The 21,197-nt window shown below is 35.8% G+C and overlaps 2 protein-coding genes across 3 annotated transcripts in view; one reads left to right on the top strand and one right to left on the bottom strand.

Annotated features, from left to right (window-relative positions):
• The first annotated feature begins 1,839 nt into the window (after positions 1–1,839).
• Positions 1,840–3,109, top strand: TRIM59 (tripartite motif containing 59). The gene has a single exon (XM_006861788.1). The coding sequence runs from the start codon at positions 1,843–1,845 to the stop codon at positions 3,055–3,057; it is 1,215 nt and encodes a 404-aa protein (XP_006861850.1). The 5' UTR covers positions 1,840–1,842; the 3' UTR covers positions 3,058–3,109.
• Positions 3,110–6,701: 3,592 nt separating this feature from the next.
• The window catches only part of SMC4 (structural maintenance of chromosomes 4), a 44,924-nt gene continuing 30,428 nt past the window's right edge, over positions 6,702–21,197 (bottom strand). For both annotated transcript variants that reach the window (XM_006861786.1, XM_006861787.1), the window contains exons 15-23: positions 17,030–17,182; positions 15,425–15,551; positions 12,872–13,061; positions 10,787–10,931; positions 9,351–9,524; positions 8,753–8,935; positions 8,264–8,496; positions 7,630–7,813; positions 6,702–7,038 (exon numbers count right to left, since the gene is read on the bottom strand). In XM_006861786.1, the coding sequence (XP_006861848.1) occupies positions 6,886–7,038; positions 7,630–7,813; positions 8,264–8,496; positions 8,753–8,935; positions 9,351–9,524; positions 10,787–10,931; positions 12,872–13,061; positions 15,425–15,551; positions 17,030–17,182 (1,542 nt within the window). In that variant the 3' untranslated portion in view covers positions 6,702–6,885. The remainder of the gene's footprint in view (positions 7,039–7,629; positions 7,814–8,263; positions 8,497–8,752; positions 8,936–9,350; positions 9,525–10,786; positions 10,932–12,871; positions 13,062–15,424; positions 15,552–17,029; positions 17,183–21,197) is intronic.

Below are 21,197 nucleotides of genomic sequence, written 5' to 3'. Positions count from 1 at the left end.
CCTGGTAGGATAAGCACTGACTGCTAACCACAAGGTTGGCAGTTCAAACCCACTAGCCACTCCTCAGAAACCCTTTACCAGGGTCACTATGAGTTGAAACCAACTCTATGGCACTTAACAATCTTCAAGTTAAAATTATTGCCTTAAAAAATTGCACCATGTTGATCCTGGGCTTTAATATTCCAATTCATGAAATCAAAAAATTTATAGTAATGGGTAATCAAAACCAAAAAACTAAACTCATTGTCACCGAGTCAGTGCCTACTCTTATGTTCCAACTGGAAGCCTACCTCTTAATATCATTTCATAGAAATAGTTCATCTTGCCATTTCATTTGCATGGTTCATTTTGATTTTAGAACAATAAACTTTAGACTTCACCAGAACACGCTGAATTTTAATTTAGTTTGCATTACATAGAAGAAACAAACTTACTACTCTTAACTTGAAGCATTTTATTACCAACTAATTGGAGTTGTTTTGTGTAGGATTTTTGCCCTCAAGGATTCAGTTCTTCAATTTGGTCAATTATTCAGTATTATATATTGGGACCTGCAACAATGGGTCATAATTATGATGATGGTACAGGACCGCTCAGTGTTTTGTTCTGTTGCACATAGGTTCACCGAGTGTCAGAGCTGACTCTGACAACATATATGGGGGACAGTGGTGGTTTGGTGGTAGAATTCTTGCCTTCCATGTGGGAGACCTGTGTTTAGTTGCTGACTAGTACACCTCAAATTGCTCTTTTGCTGAACAGGTTTTACCAGAGCTTCCAGACTAAGAAAGGAAAAGTCCTGCATTTTACTGTTTAAAAACTATGAGTCGTATTAGTCGGATCCTATTGTGTGCACAGGGTCATCATGAGTTGGGGTCACTCACTGGCAGCTAACAACATATATAGGAATTGAGTTGCTAAGAAAAGTCATTTTTCTTAGTGAAATACCTTATTTTATCCTCTTTTCAAATGAAAGCTTCTTGTTAAGTCAGTTTCAGCTCACAGCAACCCTGTATAGGTTTCCAAGGCAGGTTTGAACTATGGTTCACAGTTCAATGCTGATTCTGTGGCTAGACATAAATAAAATAGCTGTCGACTCTTGACTCATGTCAACCTTATGCACAGTTCTGTGCTGCTACCTCACAATGTGCCAGTATGTTTGAATACTTCACTGTGGCTGTTGTACCATACCAGTCTCACCAAGGGACTTCTTTACCTTTGCTGGCTCTCTACTTCACTTGTTGTTGTCAGGTGCCATCGAATTGGAACCGACTCATAGTGACCCCATGCACAGCAGAATGAAACAATGTCCGATCCTGGGCCAACCTCACTACTGCCGCCACACTTGATGCCACCTGGCCGATCCATCTCGTTGGGAGTCTTCCTCTTTTTCTCTGACCCTCCACCTTACCCAGCATGACATCCTTCTCCAGCGACTGTACCCTCCTGACAATATGTCCAAAGTATGAGAGGCGAAGCTTAGCCATCCGGGCCTTCAAGGAACACTCTGGCTGCCCTTCTTCCAAAACAGTAAACATGTCCTCCCAAGGTTGATCTCTCCTGCTGAGATGTCCCAAACAAGAGTTAAACTGTATTCTGTTGTGACTAATGAGGTTTTTCTAATTTTCAATATATTGCTAGGCCTGCCTTCCTGGTCTTTCATAGTCTGGAAAGTCTGAAACCCTTTCACCTTGGGTGATCCTGCTGGTACTAGCTTCTAGTATATCTTGGTAAACTGAGACAAATGGTGGTTTTAAATGATAAACACAGTATGTTAACAGTTACTTTACATGTGCAGGTGTCTGTTATGTAGAATTAAAAATTTTTTTTTTCTCTTGACAGGAAATGCACAATTTTGAGGACGAATTAACATGTCCAATTTGTTACAGTATTTTTGAAGATCCTCGTGTACTACCATGCTCTCATACATTTTGTAGAAATTGTTTGGAAAATGTTCTTCAGGCATCTGGCAACTTTTACATATGGAGACCTTTACGAATTCCACTCAAATGCCCTAATTGCAGGAGTATTATTGAAATTGCTCCAACTGGTATTGAGTCTTTGCCTGTTAATTTTGCATTAAGGGCTATTATTGAAAAATACCAGCAAGAAGACCATCCAGATATTGTCACCTGCCCTGAACATTACCGACAGCCATTAAATGTTTACTGTCTACTGGATAAAAAATTAGTGTGTGGCCATTGTCTCACCATAGGTCAACATCATGGACATCCTATAGATGATCTTCAAAGTGCCTATCTAAAAGAAAAGGACACGCCTCAAAAACTGCTTGAACAGTTAACTGATACATACTGGACAGATCTCATTCATCATCTTGAAAAGCTAGAACAACAAAAATCTCATTCTGAGAAAATGGTCCAAGGTGATAAAGAAGTTGTTCTCCAGTATTTTAAGGAACTCAGTGATACAGTAGAACAGAAGAAAAAAATTTTCTTAGCTGCTCTCTCTGATGTTGGAAATCTGATTAGTCAAGAATATACCCCACAAATTGAAAGAATGAAAGAAATAAGAGAGCAGCAGCTTGAATTGATGACACTGATAGCATCTTTGCAAGAAGAATCTCCACTGAAATTTCTTGAAAGAGTTGATGATGTCCGTCAGCGTGTGCAGGTCTTGAAACAAAGACCACTTCCTGAAGTCCAACCTGTTGAAATTTATCCTCGAGTAAGCCAAGTACTGAAAGAAGAATGGTGTAGAACAGAAATTGGACAAATCAAGACAGTCCTCATTCCTGAAATGAAAATTTCTTCAAAAAGGACACCGTCATCTTCCTTGCATGATAAGGATGAAAAAGAAGTTGAACTTTTTAAAATTTTAAATATTGTTATAGTTGCATTAATATCAGTAATATTAATGTTGATACTTTTTTTTGACCAACATATAATCACCTTTTTAAATGAAATCACTTCAGTATGTTTTTCTGAAGCTTCTCTATCTGTATATCAAAAATTTTCTAACAATTTGTATGGTTTAAAGGATAGACTATGTAAAACTTTATATTCACTTAAGGAATTCATTTGGAAAATAGTTTCTCTATGAAAATCCAAATCTAAATTGCTTTACTTGGCTTAGTCTATGAAGACTATAAATGGAGAAGTAGGGAGAACGTGGTCAATAGCCAAAATTGAAAGTTGTCACATAGAGAAATGTTATACTTTTCATACTTGTGTTAGAAATCGTGTGTGAAAATTAGAATTACATAATGTCTGAAACATGATTCAATTAGAAAATAAAACTATTCATTTGAATATTAAAAGTACATAATCCCATTTTGACTTGATAAAATTGACACTATTGCACTGTGACCTTTAAACATTCCTGTACCAGTATTCTACAATAATTGTATATAGTAGTGCTTGACTTTGCAATTGTTATATGTAGCTTTTAGATGAAAAGATGGTAAAATCCTTGACATTGCTTGTAGGTGAGATTTTGAGTCAAACGCAGTGCTATGTGAGTGATAAGGAATTATATTCATGTGATTAATTATAAAACATTAATATATTAATCTTTCCATTTGATCACACTTTCCTAAGTGTATTTTATGTAAGAGTCCTAAAATGTTTAAAAACATTCCTTCCAAATAAACCTATTCCCCTTGAATAATTTAAGCAGTAACATTTTCTGATAACTGGTTATATTCTGTTTGTTGAAATTTAAGATTTTACATTGTATTTTTATTTAACCTTTCCACTAGTTAAATCAGCTCTTGGGTAAAAACTGAACCACAAGGTAGGCAGTTCAAGTTCACCAGCTGCTCCTCAGAAACCCTATACAGGTCATGTTGCTATCAGTTGGAACTGACTTGATGGCGTTTAACAATACCAAAGTACTGATACTTTTCTGTAATTATCTTGCATTATACTTAAGAGATTTTGTTAATTTCTTTCTCAACAATGACAGGGAACTGTGATGCTTATGATCCATGTAACCTAAACACAAACGTTTATTTCCCCAATTTTTAAATAGACTTTACTCTTAGAGCACATCTCTCTTTAAGTCTTCCCTAGTTCAAATAAGACTTTGGTTCTGATCCTAAAAATGTCTTATACCTAAACCTAGAGGCTTATCTTTTGAAAACAAGTTTGAAGGACAGTTAATCTAAAGTGTCCATATTAACTGTTTGTGACCAAAGTCAGAAAATGACTTGCACTGTAAGGGCATATAGCACTTGAAAGGTGCAAGGGAGGTATCCAGTTACTTGCAAATGTAAATACATATTGTTAGATTTAAAAAAATGTTCTTACCACAAAAGTACCAGTACCATGTATTTCATGAATATAAGGGGGCTTCAAAAGTTTGTGGGAAAATTCAATTATCTTTTAATTTCATTTACCAAACTTTCTGAAGCTACCTTGTATATGAGTAAGCACTGAAATGTTAGCTGTTAAAGACATCAAGCACTTACTCTCACAGTTCTGAAATGGGCATTTTTTAAAGGAATTGTTGGCACAATAGAATATAATCATTACAAATTGTGTCAAGGACTGTGTATTTTTTCTTTTTTTAATAGTTCAAGTCTTAGAATCTTCAGCCAAAACCCAGTGTTAAGGGACCAAATTGCTCTGGAGACCATCCATGGAATAATAGGTCTTTCATCTGAAGGTCACTGGTTTGAATTTGCTAGATCGTTCATTAATGACACAGCTGTTTCCTGCCTCCCAGTGTTAAAGCAGGGCTGAGGGGTAATTATTGAAGGGGTAGAAGAAATATGTAGATCATTTCATTTATGGGCAGAGCCTATAGCACAAATTTGAGAACATATGTTTTATAACCAAAGAAAGTAATGAGCCTTAATATACTGACACTAAGATTGCATGCCTGGCTCTACAGTTCAGGAAGGGAAGAAGAGAAGAGAAATACCATTTCTCCTCCCCCACCAGCCATTGAGTGCCTGTAGTGAAATGGGCAATACTTTTATAGATTAATGCAAACCTGACATCTTCAGATTATATACCTTGTCATGCCAGCTTTAAAGGATTTAAGGTCAAGATTATTTAATGATCTGTTTAAGAGTTAATTTTTTGTAACAATATAGAAAAGTACAGAGAATGCCTTAACATTTATTTTTAATAGATAAAAGATTTTTGATGAATTTTATGGTGTACAGATTCTTTAAACACACTGTTCTCTTGTGTAACTTTAACAAAAATACTTAATAAACGCTTCCACATTTCAATTGCATTAAATGGCTTGATAAGGTACGTAAGCATTAGAATTTATTATAAAAATGTACTAAAAAAATTAAATCCCAGCTCTGGTAGCGTAGTGGTTACGAATTGGGCTGTGAATCTTAAGGTCAGTGGTTCGAAACTACCAGACACTCCGCGGGAGAAAGATGAGGCTTTCTACTCCCGTAAAGATTTACACCCTCAGAAACCCTGTATAGGGTCGCTATGGGTCGGAACTGACTCCATGGCACTTAACAACTTACCACTGAAAAAGTCCTATCATTTTATATATATATATAAATAGATAATACCCCTAACAGTATATATATATATATATATATATATATATATATAGTACTGTAGGAAGGATAAGCACTGGATGGATTGCTTACAAGGTCAGTGGTTCAAACCTACCAGCTGCTCATCAGAAACACTATTCAGGGTCATTATGAACTGGAACCCACTAAATTACAAAAGGTCTTGTAACAGATAATAGAATTGTTCTACCAACTTTCTGAAGCTCCCTTGGCTACCCATTACATTGCCTTCCACACTGTCTCCTTATATAAACACACTTGTTTCAGATTTTGCTTTAATGCTTATACATTAATTTATATATATATATATACATTGTTACATTTCTAATACCCAATCAGTGATGCAATCAACTCTTGTGGTTACAAGTCAAGCTGCTAATCTCAAAATCAGCAGTTTAAAACTACCAGCCGTTCCATGAGAAAAAAATGAGGCTTTCTGCTCCCAATAATGATTTACAGCCTCAGAAACCCTATACAGTATCTGTGAGTCGGAACCAACTCCACAGCACACTACCACCACCACGGTGTGTATCCAAGGAGCTCTGGTAGCACAGTGGTTACTGGTCAGGATACTAACCACAAAATTAGCAGTTTGAAACTTACCAGCTGTACTGCAGAAGATGAGGCTTTCTGTTCCCATAAAGATTTACAGCCTCAGAAACCCTATACAGGGTTGCTATGAGTTGGAACGGATGTCCACAGCATAAAACTACCAGCCACCAACAAGGTACATATCTAAAAATTTAATGCCCAAGGAAAATACTTGGTTCAGTTTCAGAATACCTTCTGAAAACTAAGTTGTCTGTCAATTTAGCAATTTAGCACTGTGAGTTAATGCGCTGGACTGAAAGTCTGTCTGAACTATAAGGTTGGTGGTGCAAGCTTACCAGCCATTCCTCGGAAATCCTATACAGGGTTGCTATGAGTGGGAACTGCCTTGATGGCTCTTAACAAATACAGCGGTAATCAAATTTATAGACTAAGTAAAACAGAAAATCTGAATTGATCAAGGTTAGTTGGCAACTTTCCAGTGTAGACTGAAGGTTCACGAGGGCATACTAAGCTCACTGATCAGTTGATCTTAAAGCTTTAATGTGCATCAGATTTTTTGTTCTCCTGGTAGTAACTTGGGACTACGGGCAAGTTACCTAACCCTCCAGGTATCTAATTTTTTCAAGTCTGAGGTGTAAAAAAATTGTCAGACTTTTAGAACTTCAAAAAGGGTATAAGGATTTTTAAAATTATACTTAAAAAATGTCTTCACAGCGCAAAATTAAATTTTGTGATTCAGTTCAGGAATATTTTATACAATAAACCATTTACAAAAAATGTAAGAGACAATGCAGAATGAATTCAAGGAGTCTTCAGTGATAGGAAATTTAACAAAGTCCTTTGGATGCAATTTCTTTCGGGTTTACAGCAACACTTTTTGTTATGTTGTATGTCTTGTAAATTCCAATAAGTCTATCAGAAATCTCAAACATATTATTTCGAAGTGAAATTATTATGAATTGGGCATTTTTTGTTTGTTCCTAAAGAGAAAAGAAAAATTAGAAATGTTAAGCAATAGCAGGTAAAGAACATAATAAATACCTAAGGCTTCATTTTGCTAAAATCATTTTTGGGCTATAAATCAACATTACACTGGTGAACTTAAATGAATAGGAAAGACAGCATAGATAATACCCCTAACAGTATTACTTTCAGAGTAACTTGGAAATTTTGGGCGCGTTTGCCTAGAAGTCTCCTAGTGGAAAAAGCTCCAGGCAGCATAATTGTTAATTCTGGTGCTAGGTGCAGCATCAATTTATTTGTTTCCAAAATGGAAATATTTGTCTCATACTATAGGACACAGAGTTCAAGAATATGGGAAAAGCTCAAAAGTAATAAATTAAGTTGATACTATATGGTAGTGTAGTGGTTATGAATCGGGCTGCAAACCTTAAGGTCAGCAGTTTGAAACTACCAGCTGTTCCACAGGAGAAAGATGAGGCTTTCTGCTCCCATAAGATTTATAGCTTCGGAAACCCTGTGCAAGGATCATTATGGGTCAGAACTGACTCGACAGCACTTAACAACAATATATACAATTTTCAAAATGAAAGTCATAAATGGCTACTTACATATATATAAAATGCAACAATAGACACATTTTTAAAATCAAGGGCTGCATCAATTTCATCCATGAAGTAAAGGGGGGTGGGTTTGTAGTGATGAAGAGCAAATACTAAAGCCAATGAACTAAGAGTTTTTTCTCCTCCAGAAAGGTTGAAGATCTTCTTCCAACTTTTCTTAGGTGGTCGAACACTGAAACCAGAAAACTCTCTTATTCTTCAAATTATTTGTTAATAATACTCTTATGATTGTTAACTAGTTTCTTAACACATTCCTTTGAAAACTCTAATTTGCTTTTGACAGTCACAGAACTAAATATCCACCAAATAGTATGTAATGTTTTTACTATTCACTTTTTTCAGTGTAATGTTTTACTTTATAATTTCTAAATCTCAATGATTAAAATGTCTTAAAAAAAGAAATAGATGCTGGAAAATGAGATTGAACATTTTGTGAAGAGCCAGTATTTGCTGTTTGTCTATAACATATGATGTAAAATGTCAGTATGTGAACTAATTAGTATGTGCCATTAAGTAAAGCTGAAGTTTTGGATCTAACCAACATATACCACTTCCAAGAAACACTGTTTTTAAGAATATGTACAGACAATATTAGAATTCAAATATGTTTATAGTCACAAACCTGAACATGATTCCTTCAGAGAAGGGATCCAAGCTGTCTACAAGCTCCAGTTCAGCATCACCTCCCAAAGTTAACATTTGATAATTTTCTTTTAATTTATTTGTTATTATATAAAAGCCTGCCATAAATTCATTAAGCCTTTGTTTCCGAAGATCTTCATATGCCTGTCTAAAATGATCTCTTTCAGAAGTAATTTTGTCCAATTCTGCTACCCGCTGCAAATATAATTCTTCCTATGAAAAGATAATTATCATGAGAAAACCATCTAATCTGACAAAAATGAGGTTATCAGTGAGGGAGACAACATGGTTAACTATATATAAAGGAGTTCTGGTGAGGTACAGCAGGCGAAACGCTGGACTGCTAACTATAAGGTTAGCACACAGGTTCCCTGTGAGTCAGATTTGACTCAACAGCACTTAGAATTATATAATATTAAAGTTTATCAAATGGGGTTTTTTGAACTATTCAACACAACAGCATCCATACCTTCTTTTTATACTCTGCAATGGCACCAAGGTTCGGTTTCATCTCATGACACTGGGCTTCTAAAAGTGCAATCTGATTTGTTATAGAATCTGGATTCTTGATTGCTTCAAGATCCTCTGGGCTTAGAACTGAAGCCTCTTCAACAGGATTATCCTCTATAGGATGCAATGATATTTTTGAAATCTAAAATTTAAAAATGATTGTAAGAGAAAGTACAGCACACTAGGCTAACTGTTTAAAAATGGACAATATGTGATAAATTACACACCTACTAAAACACTGTATGTTAAGGAGTTTTAACAAATTTCTGTGTGAGTTCTTAAAAGGACTTTAATTTTCTAATATGTTCATGTAGTCTTTTTTTCCAAACTTCAGATTATCCCTAGTATGAAATTCCAGTTAACTAGTTTTAACTGTTACCTAGATTTTTAATAAACATTTAGATTATTACAGGTAGTCTATTATCTCCCCCAAATGTGAGAAGTGATTATGTCATGGAATTAAGAATCACAAAATCCCTCAAAAACAAACGAAATACCAACTTTCTCCATAAAAAAACACATTATAATAAGTGAAATTTAAGTGATACCCGTCTTACCTCTTTTTGCCAATATTTTATTTTAGAATTATGTTCAGCAATGTGACCATCTATCTGTTCAAGTTTCAACTTAATACTAAGTGCATCTTTTTGAAGTGCATGCTCATTCTCTTGAATTATTTTCAGTTCTTGAAGTAAACTACGATGTTCTTTTTGGATCTCTGGCAAGGACTCCTATAAAATTAAGAAGAACTACAATAGATATAATCTTTCCAAATACAAAATCAGTTTCTATGGAATTGATTCTGACTCGCTGATCCCATGTGTGTCAGTGTAGAAGTGTGCTATATAGGGTTTTCCATGGCTGATTTTTGGAAGTAGAACACCAAGCCTTTCTTTGAGGTACCTATGGGTAGATTCAAATCTCCAACCTTTTGGTGAGTAGTTGAGTCCCCACCCAGGGACTCCTCCCAGACAAAGAACAGATTGTCTCTCATTACAAAGATAAAAAAGGAGTTCACAATCTCTCCAAATACCATTCCCAAATTAAATTTAAAAACCTTTCTAATTTTTAGAAAGTTATATACATATATATTCCTTACCCAAATTTACTCCTTAACTTTCTCACATTGGACACATAGATTCAAAGTGATGATTTCTGGGCAGTAGAATCTTAAATTACTTATACAAGGATAAGTGAAAAAGACTGCTAGTAGGGTTCCAGTTCACTCATGGATGAGTTAATTCCAAACAAAACATTCCTATGCAATCAGTGGTTGGTTCAGGAAAGTTCTCTCAGTAATATACCTGGTCTTAGTCTTGTTAAGTGCTATCGAGTCCTGTAGAGTCCTTTCTGACTCATAGCGACCCTGTATAGGGTTTCTGAGTAATAATCAGTGAGTTTGAACCTCTGACCCTGAGGTTCAAATCAACCCTGAGGTCTAAGGCTTAAGCCAATCTAAACAGCGGTTTCCAATGACAAGTTAAATTCAAGGCTACAAGGCAGGTCAGGTTCAGGCTATTTGAGATCCCCAAAAGTTAAGGGATAATCTGATAGACCCTCCGAAAGGGTATTCTTTGAAATTTTAAGAAAATTTAAAACTATGGTGGTGAAAAAAAGGCCAGGAAATAAGTGACAAGGAATGTTTTCCACCAAGACAATGTATTAACTCATTGGCTGACCTATGATAATTTCACTGGAAACCTTACCCATCCTTATCACATAAACCCTGATTTTGTCCCTTCAGACTTCATACAGATCTAAGATCTAGATGGAGGGTATTTTGAGAAACAATAGTTAGATAAAGGTTTCTAAGACTTTGCAACAATATTCTTTTAACTTAATTTAGTATTTTCCAATACACTATTGCTTAAAAAAAGTTATAAAACGTTTAAACCTAGAGTAAACACTTATTATACAAAAGACACTGATATTCAACTCTTTATATTTCAAATTCTGTTAACTTCCCTTCTCATCAACACAGAATAAATCTTACCTCTGCAGCATTTGTGTTCTTTACAACCTCAGTTGCTTTATCCTCAAGACTTTTTAGCTCTGTTGTTAAATCTTCAACTTCTTTCTGAGTATCTTTTATTTCTTTTTCTGTGCGAAATACAGAGTCTTGCGCCTTCTTAAGATTTCTAAACAAAATGATACATTAAAAATGTTAATGTGTGATGTTATTCTGATTTTGAAACTCTACCAAAAAATTTCTTGTGACATTGGAATCTTCTTATCAATTAATTTTTTAAACTTAAGAACAATTAGCCATCCTTGAATCACATTTTGTTTATATCAACGTTTGTGCATGAGTTATATACATTGAATGATCATATTTTCTTGTCAGATTTGAGATTTTAAATTTGAATCCCCAGCTCCCTTCACCCCCTACTCATAAAAACTCCATTACATTAGGTATTTTCCTCAATTATTGCAGCCTATGGTAAATTGAACAGGCTTGTGATGTTAATGGGACTTCATATTGAAACCAGAGTATAAATGCATAAAGATGAACCTAGGCTTAAAATAAGATCAAGACATTTATATTTCATTGCTTTTCTAAGTCTTACACAATTTTTAATAATAAGCAGACCTAAAATAACTTAATGGTTTCACTTAAGATGATATAAGGTTTATATAACCAATTGTTGAACCAAGAGCAATTGTCCACCAGTTTTGCTTTGTTTACTCTATCAATTAAAAGCCAGACAAAGATAATTGTAACTATATCAATGCAGACTGGATAAAGAGTTCTCACAGCAAGTACAGTATTTATGCCAATGTAGGCTTTGCTTTGCTTATACTTCCAATTGATAGTGAATAATTTATGCACAAGCTTCAGTGGGTTCAATGTTCTTGTACATGACTCGAAAGGACTGGGTTATATTTATAGGCAAAAATTAAAAAGTTACAACTATTTTCTGATTGCTGTTAAAAGCAGTTGAGTCAGTTCTGACTCACAGCAATCCTGTATAAGGTTTTCCCAGGAGCAAGGTTGTGGGTCTGAACTGCTGACCTTGTGGTTCAAAGTCCAGTGCCGATGCTACTGATATACCATGATTTTCTGATTGCTGTGGTATTAGAAACTGAGCCATGGCCTAAACTTCTGTCATATATAATATTTTTGGATTACAAAATGAGGCTGAATTAACTTCTGCAAATATCATGGAGATGTGTGCAGGAGCATTCTGCTATTCTGTATGTCTTGTGTGTGTATTATTTACGGGGGCACACCATTTGTGGAAAAAAAAAAAATAATACTGTGTACCTTCAAATACATACCTTAGGTTCAAGTCAGAGCAAGAAGTGCTTCCAGAATGGGAGGTTGGGGATGGTTGGGTGCACTTTTATTCCCTTATCAAAGTTATTTCTATAAGCTTAGTTTAAGCATAATTCTATTCTAAACATGAACTAATGGTTTATTAATGTTTTGTCTTTGAACAGTTCTCTGAAACAACTTAACCAGATAATCATCATGATAAAACATTAATATCAAGGATTTCATTTTACTTGGATATCCATAATCACTATGCATGGAAGCAGCAGTCAAGAACTTGAACACATCTGCAGCTCAAGACTAAGGTATGCCTGTTCAAAACCATGGTATTTTCAAATGCTTTGCATGCATGGGAGAGTTAAAACTGTCAATGACTTTGAGAACAGTGCAAGACTGGGCAGTACTTTGTTCTGTTGTACACAGTATCATGAGTCAGAACCTAACAATAGCAACATAATCACTATTTCACCAACTTATGCCTATGCATCACTTGCCCACAAAGTTGGCAGTTCAAATTCACCAATTGCCCCTTGAAAGCCCTATAGAGGATCGCTATAAGTTGGAACCAACTCAATAGCACTTAAGAGCAAACTTTACTATACCTGAGGGGGCTTCCAACAGTTCGTAAAAAAATTCTAGTATCTTTTAATTCTATTTTCGATGAACTTTTTGGAGACTACTCTTATAGTTCTATTAGATAAATAACCTGTCACTTAAGTTTAGTAGTTCAACAGCAACATAAATACTAATATTCTAATAAATTAATGAGGAAGAAGTAAAGTTAGGGTATTGTGCATACTCTACCTGTCTGCAGTCTTGATTGCTACTTGGGCTTTTGTAATAGTGGAAGCACATTCATCTAAATGTTTATTTACTTGATCAAGTTTGTCTTGTTGAGACTTGAGTTTGTGGTTATTGATTTCTACAATAATATTGTGCAATCTTTTAACTTCAGCTTCTACTATACCAGCTCTCTCAGCCACACTGTCATATTCTGAAATTAAAACAGAGAACTTATTTCATTTCTTTGCTAAAAATGACTATCACTTGTTAGATATAAATTTCGTTAGGCAACATCACTTACCTGATGCAGGCAAAACAGAATCTCGGTATCTTATTGTTGTTCTACAATACACGATTAAGTGCTTTGGTTGATCTGTGAACCTACCCCACCATTTGTTTCTTAACGCCTTCTTAAAGCCACTTTTCAAAGATCTTTTAACCTTTTTCTTATAACACAGTTTTGTGTATTTTCATACTTATTTTTTGCCTGTGATAAGACTATATACTGAATTATTAATTTGCTGAGTGAAAAATTACTATTATCTAGATAGTCACCTGCCCTATACATTAGACAGAGGCAATCAAATTATGTTTATAATCTAGTAATGCATTCCCTTAGGTTCCGGTGTACTAGGCACAGGTGTAGAGGCAAGCACCAGTTGCTATGGAGGTTAGCATAATTATACATAATGACTAGGGAATGGTCAGAAGCCCTGATGGTGTAATGCTTAAGTGCTTGGCCACTAACTGAAATGTAGCAGTTTATACTCCATGGTATACAGTGTGGCAGTCTCTGTCCCTAAACATTTACAGCCTTGGAAACTCTACACGGCAATTCTATTTTGCCATACACTGTCAAGTTGACTTGAAATCTGCTCCAAGGTAAAGGGGTTTTTGTTTTCTGGGATGATCATGTATGCAGCTGAAAAGGGTTCCAAACCTGACCCCCCAAAATTCTTTACAGCATTTGTCTGTTTCAAGTACTTCCATGCATTTAAAAAAATACTTCTAACAGCATGTCTATCTGTAAGTTGTGGCACATACAAGTCCCCTCAGAGGTTCCTCATAAGACAGGCCTGGCAATTTACTCACCCCAAAGGTAACAGCCATTGAAGACCCTATGGAGCACAGTTCAACTCTGACACATATGGGGAGGTGCCATGAGTTGGACAATTTTATGGCAACTTGTTTGCTTTCTGGTTTTGTGCTGAGAATAACCAGTTCTCACATAATAGAAACTATACAGAGCTCCTAAGGAGTTCTGGTATCATAGTGGTTACAAATCAGGCTGCGAATCACAAGGTCAGCAGTTCGAAAATACCAGCTGCTCCGTGGGAGAAAGATGAGGCGTTCTGCTCCCGTAAAGATTGACAGCCTTGGAAATCCTGTTCAGGGTCGCTATGGGTCGAAACCAACTCGACGGCACGTAACAACAACATATAGAGCTCCTAACAAAGTCAAGCCATTCTCTTCAAGAATAAAATGAATTCCTACAATCTCTCTGTGTCATAGTATAAACAGCATAGATTTATATTTTTCGTTTTCTTTTAATTGGTCGTTGTTGTTGTTAGGTGCCATTGAGTCGGCACCGACTCATAGCAACCCTATGCATGCACAGCAGAAGGAAACAATGTCCGATCCTGGGCCAACCTCATTACTGTTGCCATACTTGATGCATCCATCTCATTGGGGGTCTTCCTCTTTTTCTCTAACCCTTCATCTTACCAAATACTATAGTTGAGTGGACAAGGAAAGTATGGGGCGACCATCAATGTGTTGGCACAAACAAAATACTAAAATTAAAGGCAAAGGGGAAAATAATCTCAAGTGAATACTATTTAAATTAAATTAAAAAAAGGGAGAAACCTATACAGGGTCACTATGCATAGTAGGAACCGACAAGACAGCATTAACAATAGCAAGATGTCCATGTATGTTTGCTTGAAGCCAACATGCAAAGAAGAGCAGGTTAGTCAAGTACACGATCAGGGAACTTAATTACAGGCATAAAATGAAATAATTTTGCCCATTAGCTTATGAATCACCCAGGCTACATGTGTCTGGCATGAAAAATCTATTTTGTAAGTTTTTCAACACTGTTTTTCTTCATGTCCCTATTATCAACTTCCTGTATGTGTTGATAAAGTGATTATGTGTATTCTAATCGTTAAGTTTTCTTAATCTATATATAAAGTATCTACTACTACACTGAAGGATTTTGTGACGGTTAGGGCTAACATACAGGCCCTGGACTCATACTGCTTTGGTCCTGAATTTTTTTACCACATGCTGTGTTGTGAAACCTTATGCAAATATATAAAATCACTTGGTGCCTCAATTTCCTTATCTGTCAAATTAAGATCTTAATATTTTATAGCTTTATTGTGAGAATGAAACAAAAAATATAAAACCATCTATGCAGTCACACAAATTAGACTATGTAGTTACTACTGTTTTTTAATATTTAAAAAAAAATTGTTTTGAAATATTTAAAACGTGCTATTTTAAACACTTCGAAGTTTAAAATTTTGTTTCTTACAATTATTAAAAAAAAAAGTGCATCTTTAAACATACCTGTTTTGAAAGTACTAACATTTTCTTCTAGTAGTTTCTGCTTTTTTGGGTCAGGAGCTGTAGCAAGTACATTAGCGTCAAGTTCCTTAACTTGAACATTCAAATATTCTTCTTGCTCTGATAAGCGCTACAAAAACGTTTTAAAAAGTGTATAAAACATAAACTAGTATAAAGAAGGAAAACAACCAATTATTGAGTGAACTCAAGGGCAAGCAAATAGGCTAAAACACCAATTTTAGTTCATTAGAGAAGCAAACTTAATACTTAGTTAATACTATACCTAGTATTTAAAGAGTCCTGGTGTGGTGCTGTGGGTTAATGCGCTGGATTGCAAAGTTGGTTTGAATTCCTTGGAAACCTTATACAGGGTCGCTACGGGTCAGAACCAACTTGACAGCACTTAACAACAGTATTTAATGACTTGCACATGCTACTAGTAGGACAGTCTTTTTGGAAGGATAGTTTGGCATTATGTAACAGATGCCTTACATTTTATACCCATAATGTGTGACAACAATAATTTCAGAAATTAATCCTGAGGAAATAACTAAATGAAACCGTATAACAGTATAGCTATATACTGTTTAACATGGAAATGCATATAAATATACAAAACATTAATCAATTGTGATACAAAAAAAATACTTTGCAATAACAACACAAATTAAATTTACATGAGCTTCAAAATTTCTTACATGAATAAAAGTACAGTAGCTTGGTTTGAACCACTAAGGTCGGCGGTTTGAACTCACCAGTCACTCCCTGGGAACCATATGCAAGGTAACTAGTAAGTTGGAATCTATTTGAAGGCACTTAACATTGGCACGTGCTTTTAAACAATCTGTGATATACACGAACCAAATAATACAAATTTAATTTTCATATAAAAAAGTGAAGATCATACATAAAAACGGATCGTGATTATTTCTGTGTACTTTCAGGGGGAGGAAAAAAAAATTTTTGGGGGGTGGGTGGAGGCAGATAAATAAATAAATAGTGGTGGGGTTGTTGTATACTATGGAGTCAATTCCGACTCATAGCGATCCAGAATATAATTTCCATGGCTGTATATTTTTACGGGAGCAGAAAGCCTAATTTTTTTCCCATGAAGCAGCTGGTAGATTCAAACTGCTGACCTTGTGGTTGTTCTGCTTTTGAAAGGATGGTTGGTGGTGTGCCCTGGAGTCGGTTTCGACTTATAGCCACTCTTTATATGGTTACCAAGGTTGTAAATCTTTACCGGAGCAGGAGTCCACATCTTTCTTCCATGGAACAGCTGGTGGTGTCGAACTGCTGATCTTGTGATTAGCAGTCCGACTTGTAACCACTATGCTACCAGAACTTCTTTTCAAACGGTTCATCCTTGAAAATTCTATGGAGAGCAATTGTATTGTGTACAAATGTTGTTGCCTAAGTTGCATTTGATTCAAAGGCAACTGGTCAGGTTATGTCAGTTGCAAAGGAAAGATTTATGTGTATAGAATACAAATGTAAAACACAAAGAGCTGTGGTTGCATTAGTATCCTGAGAAATACTATTGTCAAGAGACAGAACTTACGCGTATAAAACCACTTTTGCTTTGCTAATATTAATGAAAAGGAATACCTGGATGCTTGCAGTAAACTTTTCTAATGTATTCCTCATTTCTCGTTCACTATGTCGCAATTTAACTACTGCTTCTTCAAGTTGTATTTTTTGTTCCTGGATTTGGGCTGCTTTTTGAGAGTCTCTTTGCAACTGTGATTCCATTTTATTTACCTACAAAGAGTAGCACTGAAATAAATTTCACTCCAAAGCAATACATTATGTAAACACCTAAATGTAAGCACATAGAATTTAAAATTTGGGGATTAAAAACAAAACAAGGGACAACACTGAACACTTAACTTTGCAAAAAGTTAGGTATCCAGGAAATTTAAGATGAGTTTTTAAGGAAGAAAAAAATGTATCAAGTGCACTGAGAATAAAAATGGAAAACGGTATTTTTCCTGAACAGTTTGACATTCTCATATATGTGTTGGGACTATATGAATTACAGGAATAAAACATTTTCAAAGAAAAGTCACAAACATTCATCTCAAGTTTTTGCTGTATTTTAAGAGATTTTATATTAAAAAATCCTCTATCATTCATGTATATAAATTCTAATGTGTTAAGGTCTGTCATACTTTGGTAGTTTGATGGAAGCTAAGCTACCAGTACTTCAAACACCAGTAGGGTCACCACTCCAAGTTAGACATGTTTCACCTGAGCTTCCAGATTAAGAAAGACTAGGACGAAAAAGTGACAGCCGTACTTCTTTCTGAATGCTTAGTCACCGAAAATTTGTGAAAAAAGGGGAACACTGTCTGAAACAGTGGTAGAAGAAAAGATCCTGAGGTTGAAAGGCACTCAAAATAGAACCGGGGAAGAGTTGTCTCCTCAATATAAAGTTGCCTTTAATGATGTGGATGCAGCAAAACTTTTGTAATCTTCATTTGCTGATGAGGCACAACTCAAAATAAGAAGAAATCGCTGCAAACACTCATTATTATTTGCACTATGGCTATATAAATAGAATGCATAAAGACATATTCTAGGCAACAGTGAGTTAAAATGGACTGGTATTGGCCATTATGAATTACAAAGTCACATAGTTTATATTATGCTGGGAATAATAAATTAAAAACAGTATTTGGTTCATGATGAAGAGCACTGCAAATTAAAAGAAAATTTACCAATAAAATGAACTCAGCTTAGAAAATTATGTGGAACAAAGAATCCAGCAGCACCATCATAAAACAGTCACTATGCATCCAAACCAACTTTCTTGACACTTAATCGTTGCTATGCTGTTATGTGCCATCAACTTGATGAAATGAAACACTGCCCAGTCATCATAACTATTGCTACACCTGAACCCACTGCTGCTGCCAATGTGCCAATCCATCTAGTTGGTGGTCTTATTCTTCTTCACTGACCCTATACTTTACCAAACATGTTGTCTTTCTCCAGGCACTGGGTACTCCCCATAGTGATGAAGTCTGGCAATCCTGGCTTCTAAGCAGCATTCTGGCTGTACTTTTTCTAACACAGATTTGTTTGTTCTTTTGGCACTCATTAGTACTTTTAACAATTTTGTACCAGCACCATAACTCACATGCATCTTTTTTCAATGTCCAACTTTCATATGCACATGAGGCTATTGAAAATACCATGGCTTGGGTCAGGCACACCTTAGTCTTCAAACTTCAACACTTTAAAGAGACCTTATACAACCGATTTTAATGCATCCTTTGATTTCTTGATGGCTGCTTTCATGAGTGTTGATGGTTAGATCAGAGCAAAATGAAGTCTTTAACAACTTCAATATTTTCTCCCTTTATCCTGACGTTAAGGAGCTCTGGTAGTGTAGTGGTTACGAATTGGGCTGCGAACCACAAGGTCAGCAGTTCAAAACTACCAGCTGTTCCTGGAGAAAGATGAGGCTTTCTGCTCCCATAAAGATTTACAGCCTCAGAAACCCTGTACAGGGTCGTTATGAGTTGGAACCCACTCCACAGCATACAGCAACAACATCCTGATGTTGGAGTCTTGGTGTGGCACTGTGGGCTAATGCGTCAGTCTGCAAAGTTGTTTGAACTGCAAGGTCGGTGGTTCAAACTCACCAGCTGCTCCTTGGAAACCCTATACAGGATCGCTATGGGTCGGAATTGACTCGACGGCACTTAACAAAAATCCTAATGTCATCATTATTGATCCAGTGGTAGGGATTTTGGGGTGTTTTTTTTTTTCACATTGAGATGCAACCGATACTGAAAATTGTGGTCTTTGTTTTTCATCAATAAGCATTTTATGTCCTCTTTGCTTTCAGTAAGTAAGGTTGTATCACCTACATATCACAGGTTGTAATAAGTCTTCCTCTAACCCTGATGTCAAGTTTTTCTTCATACGGAATAAGTATGATGAAAGAGTACAAACATGGAGCATAGAGTACGGAGCACACCTTAAAGGGTTTTAAGCCATTCAGTTCTGTTTGAACTACTGGTCAATATACAGGTTCATGAGCACATTACATGTTCCACAATACTCATTCTCCGCAATGTTGTCCCCATAGCTTGCTATATGATACACACAACTGAAAGCTTTTTTGCAGTCAATAAAGCACAGGTAAACATCTTTTTGGTATTTTCTGCTTTCAACCAAGAACCATCTGATGTCAGCAAAGGTCTCCCTCCATCCACGTCCTTTTTTTAATCCAGGTTGAATCTCTGGCAGTCCCCTGTAAACATACTGTTTACAGCCACTTAAAAATTATCTCTAGCAAAGTTTTACTTACATGAGATACTATGATACTGACTGATGATTTCTGCATTCCCTTGGGTCACTTCTCTTTGAATGGACACAAACATTGATCTGTTCCAGTCAGTTGAAGAGGTAATTAATTGTCTTCCAAATTTCTTAGATGAGTGTCTTCAGTGCCACATCAGTTTGTTGAAAGATTTCAATTTGTATTCCACCTACTCCTGGTGCCTGTTCTTTGTCAATACCTTCATCGTGCACCTTGGACTTCTTCCTTCAGGATCACTGGTTCTTGATCACATGCTACCTCTTCAAATGGCTGAACATCAACCATTGCTTTTTGGTATAGTGACTCTGTGCAGCCCCTTCCCTTTCTTCTGATGCTTTCTGCATCATTCAGTATTTTGCCTATGCTGTTGTTAAGTACCATGGAGTCGGTTCCGACTCATAGTGACCCTGTATAGGGTTTCCGAGGCTATTTACGGGAGCAGAAAGCCTTATCTTTCTCCCACCGAATGGCTGGTAGTTTCGAATTGCCAACCTTGAGGTTAGCAGCTCTATTCGTAACCACTATGCTACCAGTAGATCTTTGAATATTGTAAATCTAGGCTTGAAATTTTTCTTTAGTTCCCTCAGCATGAGAAATGCTGAGCATGTTTGTCCCTTTTGATTTTCTAATTCCAGGTCTTTGTACATTCCTTCATAATATTTGACTTTGTCTTATCGAGCTATCCTTTGAAAATTTCTATTCAGCCATTTTTATCATGTAATTTTTTCCATTTGTTTTAACATCTCTATGCTGAAGGACAAGTTTCAGAAGTCTCATGTCAAATCCATTTTAGTTTTTTTTTTCACCCCCTCTTGTCTTCTTAATGACTTTTGCTTACTTCCAGTATGATGATTTCTGAATTCAAGTGTCGTATGTTCAAGGTCGTATATTGGCTCTCATGGACTTGTTTTAAAATTCTTTAGCTTGAGCCTGAACTTGCATAAGAAAAACTGGCTCTCGTGGCCTTGTTTTTACTGATGATATTGTTGCTTTTCCCAATGTCTCTTTCCATAGAGATAGCCAATTTGATTTCTGTGTATTTCATCTGGCGAGATCCCTGTGAATTTCATGTTGCTTAAAAAAAGTTATTTGCAATAAGCAAGTCATTGGTCTTGCAAAATTCAATCATGTGATCTCCAGCATTGTTTCTATTGCCAAGGTCATATTTCAAAAGGCTGATCCTCTGCTTCCAACCTTTGTATTCCAATTACCAGCAATTATCAATACATCTAGATCGCATGATTGATCAATTTCAAACTAAAGAAGTTGGGAGAATTCTTCAATTTAATCATACTGGCTTTAAAAGTGGTTGGTGCGTAAACTAGAGTAATAGTTGTATTAATAAGTCCTCCTAACCTAGATCTTGAAATGTTCTTTTTGATGCCGAAAGTGACACCATTCCTCTTCAGTTTGTCATTCTTAGTACAGTAAACCATGCAGTTA

This window comes from Chrysochloris asiatica, unplaced genomic scaffold, assembly GCF_000296735.1.
Source record: "Chrysochloris asiatica unplaced genomic scaffold, ChrAsi1.0 scaffold00043, whole genome shotgun sequence".
Lineage (NCBI taxonomy): Eukaryota > Metazoa > Chordata > Mammalia > Afrosoricida > Chrysochloridae > Chrysochloris > Chrysochloris asiatica.
Note: the sequence above shows the minus strand (reverse complement) of the source record. Positions and strands in the feature narration are given on the sequence as shown.